Consider the following 10,182-nt stretch of genomic DNA (forward strand, 5'->3'; position numbering starts at 1 on the left):
ACCACAGAGTTGTACAGATTTTCCCAAAACTCACTATGAGCTCTGATGTTCGCCCCTTTCTCCTTCTCACAAACACTAAATCTGTTCCTTTAGCAGTTGCTGGCACACAAGAAAGACCTGGGTGCCAACTAATACTATATGATCTCTTTCTGAATTCATTTTCCACTTTTTAAATTAAATTATGTGCCAGATCCTCAGATTTAATACAGCCATTGCCTATTAATCAGTTGACAGTCTGGCCTTGTATAGAAGTTGTTTGGCTTTTTTTTTCTTTTGAGCATGAACACAACCGAGGAGTTACGTTTTGATCTGACGTGAAGCCAGTGAAAACATTGATTGTTTTGTGCCTGATGCATCCGTCATGAAGGAAATCACTACAGTTTTCCAAACAAGCTAGGGAAAAAACATTCTGTTCAGGGGGAAAAAAAAAAAAAAAAAAAAAAAAAAGGAGAGAAAGATTATGAAAGATACTATAAATCTTTTATTTCTTTTTAGTTACTATGCAATGCCCTTCATTTTGAAGGAAATGGTACAATCAATGATCTGTACTTCTTTCTCAGGAAAAGAAGAGATATTTGCACTAACAATTAACATTCATTGACAAAAGACAGCTTACAGAAAATGCTCATGGAGTTAAAATCATACTTTGTGATTACACTGACTATTGTAGATGATTCCATGAAGTATTACAATATCAGGAATTTCAATGTGCATTGAAAGAAAGCTTCTAATTCAACAAAAATGCAAAAGAACCACCTAAACCACTGATGTTTGAAGAAGCTACTCTGATTTCTTCTTAGCCACAGTTAAAAAGAGTCTGATCCAGAGAATCTAAGTCCATGATACAATAAACCTCGCCTTATCACCGCACATTACTTTATAGAGTAGCCAAGTCAACACATAAGTAACAGTAGCTTTCTCACAAATAGAAACTGCTGCTGGAAACAACACATTTCCTACTTTTAGTTACTCATATCTGATCAGTTGTGTAAGATTCGCTTTCAAAAGAAATATTTGTTCCTAAATGGCTGCTGGAATTACAGTTATGTGGTTAATTGTCAGGAAAGCACAGGTGGCAAACGACTCAACAAGCCTCACACACCCTTTGGTGAGACCCAAAGGGAGAAAGAAAGAAAAAAAACAAAACGCTGTTACGGTCAAAATCTGAAATATATTCCACACAGAACACCTTTTTGGTACACGGAGTGAAATATTGAATTTAAAAGAATGAAATAGTAGAAGCGTGCCTAGAGCTGTATTTATACAAAACAATTAAAGTTTACTTCCATAGTCCTTCGGTCTGAAGAATATACTTTTCTGAGCAAAAGCTAGTTTCTGAAGTACCTTCTGTTTTTTTTTTTTTTTCCCCCCCCCCCCCATCTACCTACAACTGTCTACTGTGTTGTCCAGCTGAGCTACAGAGAGCTGTAATCAATACTTCATACTCACACAGAATCAGGGAAACTTGAAATAGTCTTGTTTATATCGTTGTTCACTATCATGGAAGGTAAGTGTCTGAATTGTGTTTTTAAAACTACTCAATCAAGGAGTAATTGTAAGCTTCATTATAAAGCCATTTCTGTGGCATTACTTGCATCAAACCTACCAATACTCTGGGAAAGTAAGACTGCTCATCTCCATTTCCTAACTGGAACTACTTTTGCATGTCTGGGGCTTTGTCTCGCCAGCCTTACCACATGCAGAATGACATCCACAGCAGTAGCAGTGCATACATCTAAATGAGTAAATTCATACAGGGGAAGCTCAAGCATAAGACAAGGACACCAGGAAGCAGTCTGCACTACGACTGTCAGCTTAGCATGTAACTGCTGGGTAATGTGTTTGCCTCACCACTCGCTGAGTCAGTGCTGCTCATGGATTTTCAGGGGGAAACAGAGGCCAAGCTTTGGGCTGGATGCCATCTGCTTTGTTTGGGCAAGGGCACTTTGAGGAAGAGCTTCCACAGTACTTCTTGTGCCCTCCCTGTGAAAAGGCAATGTCAGATCCTCCACACTCCCACCAAAGACCTCAGATCAAGATTCCAGCCTTATTCAGACAGAAATGCAGACACTTGACTTCAAGCACATTATGAGTTTTGAGGATTTTTCCAAGTGGCTCAACTCAGCACAGGCCATAGGCTGACCCAGAAGCTCTGTAGAAGGATCACACCTTCACGTCTCTACCTTAAAGAATGAGCTCAGAGAACAGCACTTCCATTTATTCTCTCCCCCCCTCTTTTTTGAGCAACAGAAAAATCTTGAACTACACACACAAAAAAAAGAGTCTGTTTTCCCCAAAAGATTATTTGATTAATTAAAAAAAACAAAACAAAGCAACAACAAACTGTAGAAATTCCAGTGTAGTCTGCAGAAAATAAATGATTACAGTAAAACAAAAACGAGAAGCTAAGCAACAGTGATGTGCTCCTATGGCAATTCTAGTCCACACGTTATGAGCTATGGCTTTAAAAACCAGCCTGCTTAGAAATGTTTGCAATGGTGTTCACAGCACCTATTGAATAACACTGCCTAATCAACAGGTAGGGGAAAAAAAAATACCCACCTGTTAAAGATTCAACAGTCATTAGCTATTGGGGTAAGAAATCCCTATTAGGACATAGGAAAAAAAACAACAAAACCACTCTTAAAAAAAAATGGGAACAATGAAAACCCACTTTTGCAAATAATGGAATTGCAGGAGACGGAATAAATCACCAGCATAACTTGCAGAACAATGTATTCCAAGTATCTACATTTTAAGCACTGAACACCTGAACTGCAGGTGCCAGAGGGGCAGACAGGTTTTGTAACGCAGCTGACTGCATGCCAGGCTGCTTTGCTGTGAGCCAAGCCCTCTGCTCAGCTCTCCATCCTAGAGGGCTGTGCAAGCTCTGGGATTCTTTGTTAAGGCCCTTATGCCTGCATAGGAATTGATCCCAAGAGGCATGACCGGTACAGGGAAGCACCAAGATCAGCACGAGACGTGATTTCGGTTGGCTAAAGAAGCTTTGCTCTTTGTTCTCAAAGAAATTTGGTCCTTTCACACCCCCCCTTTAATTAAAAAAAAAAAAAAAAACAAAAAAAAAAAAACCGAACCCACAGAAAACAAAGCCAGACTACGCAGGATATCTCAGGAGAGAAATGGCTGTGTCATAGTTCTGATGTTTCAGACACAAGGGAAAAATATTTTCACAACTAGTTTACCGTTTAGTACCCTGTAGATACATAATATTTGACATTTATAGCAGTTTCTATACTTTATGACCTAGAATATATTTTAGATCATTAATGAAAAATAAACCCATTCAGAAGACTGGAAAATAATGTGCATAACAGCTTACTTTCAAATGCAAGGTTTTGATGGAGTTTTTTTTTAAACTTTCAAAAATATCTGTAAGAAAATATTATTTTACATACATATATTACACAAGAAATAAACTTTGTTATGTACAAGGGTCAGTATGAAAGAAACAACAGGCAGACATTTACTTGTGGTCTAGATAACCTCAGTTGTTGTACACAAGTCAGTACAGCACAGAGACTCCATTCTCTTCTGGACTTTTTCCGTGATCATTGCAGCTTTCAGCATTTAGTTGTGTATGAAAGCTGCATGCTTCCCTCCATACACAAACCCTATTGCAGTCAGATATGGGTTGTTACCATACTTATTAAAGCAAGGTTGCACATTTGCTTGACAGCCACACCAACACAAGTATGACTCTACTGCATATTGAAGAAAACCATCAGTGCAGTCTCCTGAGCTATAGCGTTCTAACAGAGCTGAGTGTTAAATTCTGTTTTGGATTTGAGCATTTTGCAGTCCAAAATGAGAACACAGAGTCATTAAGGAAACACTGTATGGTGTATTTGCATAACCTTAAAGCCACATTTCCTCTGGAAGCAAGGCTGAAGGAGTTTATCACTGCTTTGCTCCCCTCCAGGTTGTGTATCTTAGAAAGAAAACAACTCAGATTTATTTAAACCATACTGTCAAAGTTGCTTTATGTAGTTCTAACTAATCAAAAATAGGTACCAACTTCTTAGTCAACAACCCTTGCTCCCAAGGGGTAGAAAGGACATGGAGTACTTTGCTATTTGTGGTATAACCATAAACAACCACAGGAAAGACGGCAGTAACAACGCTTCCAAGTTTACAGCACAACGGTAACTGCTGTTATTTAAATGAGCTCAAGCTTATCTTCAGGTTCACCTCTTCACTATTGTGCTTTTAAAGGGAAGGAATTTTGTATTATAAGTGGCGTCCAAATCTGTTTGCTCACACACTTAAGATCTCAGGACAATGATCAGATAGTGCCCACGTGGGAGAACAGTTCAACAGCTGAAAGCAAAATTCAGGAAACATTCAAGGGAGGCAGTGCTGCACCCCCAACCCACTGAATGGGGGACCTACACAACTCCCGAGGCATATCCTCTCTTCTAGTGCTATAGCTCAGCTGCACATCATAAAAATTAGTAGAAAATAGGGAAACATGAAATCTCTAAAAAAGAAATTTCTTTGTGATAAACGGGGGAATAAAATGAACACCCCACCCTTCCATCCTGCACTCCTTCCCATCACAGGGAGGGAGTGCTGCTGTGCAGGACCTGTGCCACATTCCCAGCCATGAGACCACCTTCTTGAGGGGCAACTCACTGGAGATGTGCTGGTACACATGAACAGCCTGCTTCTACGCTCACCACAGATGTCATCGGGATCTCTGCTGTTTGCTTTAGGAGAAGCCTGTAACAAGCTCCAGCAGAGCTCAGTATGTGCCTGTAAGAGCCCAAGCACGCATCAATGCGCAGACTCTGCAATCAGGGTTGTGAGCTTCCTCCTCCCTGGGACTGGTCAGCAGTAACAGCTGCTCTCTCCCCCCAACAGAACCACGTGCTGCTAACAAAGGCAGAGCTCCCCCAGCCCACCTGTACATTTCTATTAAGAAAGCACCAGGCACATCAGAAGCATTTCACTGAAGTCAGCACTGATTTCTCCCTTGCACCTCCTGGGGAGCTGGCCACCCATCCATGAAGCCTAGCACCACAAAAGCAAGCAAGCAGCCTGTTGCAAGACCAACCGAGCCACAACTGAAGAGAAACGGGCAGAGAAGGGACAGCAATATATCACACTACCCAGCTACCAACTGATCATACGCTCAGATAAACATGGCCATGTCCTGAAGTTGTTGGCTCCTTAATAGTATTAAGTACTCTTAACTTCTGCCGATAAGTAGGTGTCAAAGGCATTTAGCATCCCATAGGGTCAGGCCTACTGGCAGATGGTGGAGGGAAGGGCTGGCACAGAGGAAGGGAAAGAGGTGGGAGCAGAGAAGGATAGAGTTGCCCTGAGTTTTATCCTCTACAATAAGTCAGTGGTTTTTATCATCGAGCACTGAAGGAGTTAAGCACTAAAGCACAGACACTTAATCAGCTTTCCCCCTTCCTTTCACATGTGATCGGAATGAAGCTGCACTGAAACGGCCCAAAGGGTTTATAACAGCTCAATTTCGCAGCCTTCCGTTTTAATCCCCATCACCCAGCCCGAGCAGCATGGCGGTGCTGAGGCACTACTCCACAGCAGTCCGGGCACCTGGATGGTGGGGATGGTCTTCCTCATCCTCCTCGTCCTCTTCCTCTGCAGCCTGCAGGTGGCTGGAGAGCTCCTGGATCACGGCAGCCCTACCGATCTGGTCATTTCTCCTCTTCTCCATGATCAGATCCTCCAGGCTCTGAAATTCCAGCGTGTGGCTGCGCTTGTCGCCCAGCCGGATCTGCAGGCGGTAGGGCTGCTTGCCGATGCGCAGCTCCCCGCCGATTTTAAACTCCCGCTTGCCATAGCGGCACCAGGCAGCGAAACACTCCGAGTTTCTCCAGCTCAGGTCCCGGTCCTTGCAGCCCACCTGCTCCAGGGCATTGCGTACCACCACAGCCGGGCTGAGGGGTTTGTAGCGGTACAACTGGTTGGCAATGCGGCCCCTCCTGCCCTGGCTGGCATCGGTGAGGAAGCTGTTCACCACCTCCAGCCTGTGCAGGTGCACAACCTGAAAATCCCCCACGTAGACCACCCAGTGTGGGTACTGGGCCTGGCACACAAACTCCACCAGGTCGCCTGGTTTGCAGCGGTTCAGCAGGTTCTCTGGGGTGTAGGTGCTCAGTGTCCTCTGCCTCCTTCCTCACCCTCCTCTGGCAGCACGTCCTCCTCAGAAAAGCTCTTCTGGTAGATGCACTCATCCCGGTAATAAACAGAGCACTCCACCTCATGCAGCTGGGGATCATAGGGCTGCAGGGCAGGGTGCTCACCCCCGAGGTCATGCCCTGAGTCCTGCTGCTGCTCCAGCTCATCGTCATCATTGGAAAAGATGTAGGAGACCCCGATCCTGGGCCCTTCATCTCTGTCCATGCCCGTTGGGTCAGCCGTGGGAACTTCCTTGTAGTTCAGATGGGTCAGCTTCTCCACCTGGTTCCCCATGCCTGCTGTAACGACAGACACACAGCAGGGCCATCCAGAGGCCAGAGAGACAGCAGAGAGGGAAATTTAGAGCTCGGTCTTCCACCCCCACTTCACGCTGCAACACAGCCCTGCGAGTACCCGAGGGGGGATGAAGGTGATGGCCCCGAACCACCGCCAGCGCCCAGGGGGAGGCGAGGCAGCACGGCCACCTGTTAGCCGGCAGCGAGGAGGAGGAAAAAGGCGCCTTAGGAGCACGGAGCCACCTGTTAGGGACCGAGGGCGCGGCTAAAAGGGAGACCGGAGGTCCGAGCTGGAGACGACGGAGTTCCACCCCCCGCGGAGGTCAATCTCCCCGGTCCAACTCGCCCCTCCGCCGACACCGGGCGGCCGCAAACTTACCGCGGAGAACGGCAGCGCGGCGCCGAGCGGCTTTAGAGCTCCCGGGCGGAGGCGGCGCGGCTCCCGGGGGCGGGTGCGATCATGGCCCCCCCGGCCCCGCTCCGCGCTCCCCGCAGCAGCAGCGCCCGCAGCCGCGCTGCCGGCACTTGGGGCTGTGCAGGAGGCGCGGGGAGGCACGGCCGAGAGGAGAGAGACTGGATCCGGCTGCGGACGCCCCAACGAGAGCTCAGCCCACAGCATTTAAAGAGGCAGCGCTTTTTTTTTCTCTCCCTTTTTTTTCCTCCCTTCCGTCTTTCCCCCCTCCTTCCCCTCTTCCCCCTCCCCGCACCTTTTTCTTTCTCCTCGCCCTACATGCCAAGCGCTCTGCTCCCCGCCGAGGCAGATCCGCGGGCGGAGGTCGGACGGGCTCTTTGCGCTTACGGCTGCGTGTGCAACGCGCTCACGCACCAACTCACACGCGTGCTCGCACGCGGCCCCTTTAAGGGAGCGCTGCCATGAAGCAGCCCAGCCCGCCGGTTCGGCGAGGGGTTGGGATAACCTGGAGCCGGAGTTTGCTCGGGACGGCGCCGGGAGGTGACGGGAAGTCCCGTGCGGGGCCGTGGGGGTGATCCCGCTGCACCCCTATGGGGATCCCTGCCCGCAGCCCCGCCGGGAGCTGCCGGCAGTAGCGGGGAAGTTGTAACGCAGCGAAATCACAGAGCCCGGCTCTCCTGGGCTGACTCGGTGCCTTGCATTCCTCCATGAGTGGAGCGTGTAATTAGTTTTATTAATAAATCTCTTTTCTTTCCGACTCCAAGAGATCGCTCTCTTTTTCAATATAGAAGATGATGATTCTTTCCCCCTGGAACGGCATTATTGAGACTGGTGGGAGTATTTCTCTTTCTGCGTTTCGGAGAGCACAACACAATATTCTGTGTTTTCATTAATACCCAGTTAGGCTGCTAGGTGGGTATTCTTCCTATTTCCACACACACTGGAAAATCCATGCTGTTAAAATAGACTACAGAGATAATTTATGGGAGCTAGGAGTAATGTCTTTAATTTTGTCTCATTGTCTGTTGCCTTGTAATTTATAAACCCAACTGCACACCGCTGCTTGGAGGATTCACTGAACGGCAGTGAGTGCAGGAACAGGCGTAGTGTTACAGGGTGCTGGGCGCTGCCTGTAGGCTCAGAGAATGCCATTTCCATCTGGTGCTGTGCTGCTGTGGCTTCAGATACAGCCACATGTTTTGGTGTAGGGAGAGGAGATGGGGAGGGGGAGATGTGTGCAGTACTCCCTGGGACAGCCCCAGTACTGCAGCGAGTGATGGGCAGCTGAATGGAGACCTCGTGTTTCGGGTCCCCTGGTGGCTCGATTCATTTTTCATCTCAAAGAGATTTGAGACAACCTCAGCTATAGCAGATGTGCTCCAGCCCCAGGACTAGTTGAGGAAGCCTCTACAGTGTGGTGAATGTGGATGTCATTTTTCAGCACTACAGTTCCTCCCTCGCTGCACTGCTTACTGCTCTAGATACAGATGCTGCCAGACAAAAGGGGGCCCTGCTCCATATGGCTTTGTAAAATTGCTTCATTCCTGAAGGATGGGCACGTGTAAAGATGAGGTTCTGCTGGAAGGAGGAGCTGGAATGAACATAAAAGTGACTTTTTCATTTTCTTGCATTTGTGCTGGAAGCTGTGTCTCAGCATCCTACCTTACCATCTTTGGACCAGTTTTATTTTGTGACTACAACGGTTGGGCAGCCTTCTGCTGAAGGCCAGGTTTCCTTTTCAATCTGCTGCAGTGTGAAGAAAGCTGTGTCCGTGCAGGGGCTCAGCATTGTCCAGAGGAGCACTTGCATGTGCCCGCACACCCCCATGCATTTGCTGCTGTCTGTCTTTTTCTTCCCGTCTGCTTCAACTCACCCCAGTGCTTAATTTTCTGCACCTTGTCAGCTGCTTTGATCTCTTTGATCTCTCTTAGTTTCCTTTCAATGGCTGTTCCTCAGAATCCACATTCTCTGATCAACCTGCTTTCCACAATCAGAAACCCTAGGCAAGTGTTTTTATGTCACAGAACCCGTACGTAATTGCATACTGTGCCTGTAGATAAGGCATTAGATGGAAAATCCACAAAGGACTTTTAGTGCCTATATATCACCTGGGCTGGTGCCTAAAATTACGATGCTTAAAACTGCTGTGTGCTTAACTTCTAAGCCTTGAAGCAGCCAACCTGCATGGGCACCAGGGCTGGGGGTGGTGGCAGTGACATGCCGTCTTGGTGAATGCGTTTTTAAAGAGAGCACTGACCCCTTGCATAGCTTTTGCAAAAAGGTCTTTGGTGCTTATCTGCTAAAGATAATCCAGTCTGTGGATCTTGAGTGAAGGGAATACAAGCTGCACAGCGCTGAGCTGAAGCCCAAGCTGCAGTAGGGCACAGTTGAAGACACACCTCTGACCTCGCTTTGGATGTTCTTCAGTTACAAGAGTGCTTGCTCAGTGAGCTGCTATTTGGAAACCAGTTGTGAGGTATTCAGCTCTGGGCACATGTCACAGAGGGAACTGAGTGCTGTGAACCACATACAGCTGTGTATCTGCAAAAGTCAACAGGAAGATCCATGCTTTCAGTACTTATTAGAGCTTATAAAAAGATGGAGAATTACTTTTTACGTGGTCTGGCAGTGATAGGACAAGGGGGAATGGATTTAAACTGAAGGAGAGAAGATTCAGGTTAGATGTTAGGAAGAAATTCTGTACTTAGAGGGTGATGAGGCACTGGCACAGGCTGCTGAGAGAAGCTGTGGATGCCCTATCCCTGGAGGCATTCAGGGCCAGGCTGAATGAGGCCCCCAAGACAGGGAATTGGAATGGAGTGAGCTTTGAGGTCCCTTCCAACACAAGTCATAGGGTAACTCATCAGGGTCACTGCCTGGTCCCAGTTGCTCATCCAGACTGCATAAGTATTTGTACATTCTAAATTCTCTTTTGGAAGTAAATCAGTCCCATCACAGACAAAACCCAGGTGTGGTTTTAGGGCTGGTTCACTCCAGGCAGCCATATCATCTGAGTCCCTGCAAAGACTGCAACGAAAAGGATAGATCTGCGTGAGGTCTGGCTCCCTTTGCTCAGCACAACCCTCCAACATTTTCCCAGCTGAATTTGCACATCCATATGTTCTTAAGCTATTGCTGAGTGCAGCAACACATATCTTTGGCTTCATGTCGTAAAAATACCATCCTAGTGGGTTGCAACATGGCTCCTAGGATATTTTAAACGTTTGAAATTTTGATTGCCCATAACATGCACTCCAAATAGTATTTTTCTGTCTAGGGACAAAAAACTGCCATGATGCCAGG

General features: G+C 47.1%; 1 protein-coding gene across 1 annotated transcript; it reads right to left on the bottom strand.

Annotated features, from left to right (window-relative positions):
- Positions 1-458: 458 nt before the first annotated feature.
- On the bottom strand, positions 459-7,098 carry LRATD2 (LRAT domain containing 2). The gene is given in 3 exon segments (XM_085221674.1): positions 459-6,150; positions 6,153-6,467; positions 6,847-7,098. Coding segments are annotated over 2 exon segments (900 nt in total). The 5' UTR covers positions 6,466-6,467; positions 6,847-7,098; the 3' UTR covers positions 459-5,563.
- Between the last annotated feature and the right edge of the window lie 3,084 nt (positions 7,099-10,182).

This window comes from Meleagris gallopavo, chromosome 3, assembly GCF_905368555.1.
Source record: "Meleagris gallopavo chromosome 3, MGAL_WU_HG_1.1, whole genome shotgun sequence".
NCBI classification, from domain to species: domain Eukaryota; kingdom Metazoa; phylum Chordata; class Aves; order Galliformes; family Phasianidae; genus Meleagris; species Meleagris gallopavo.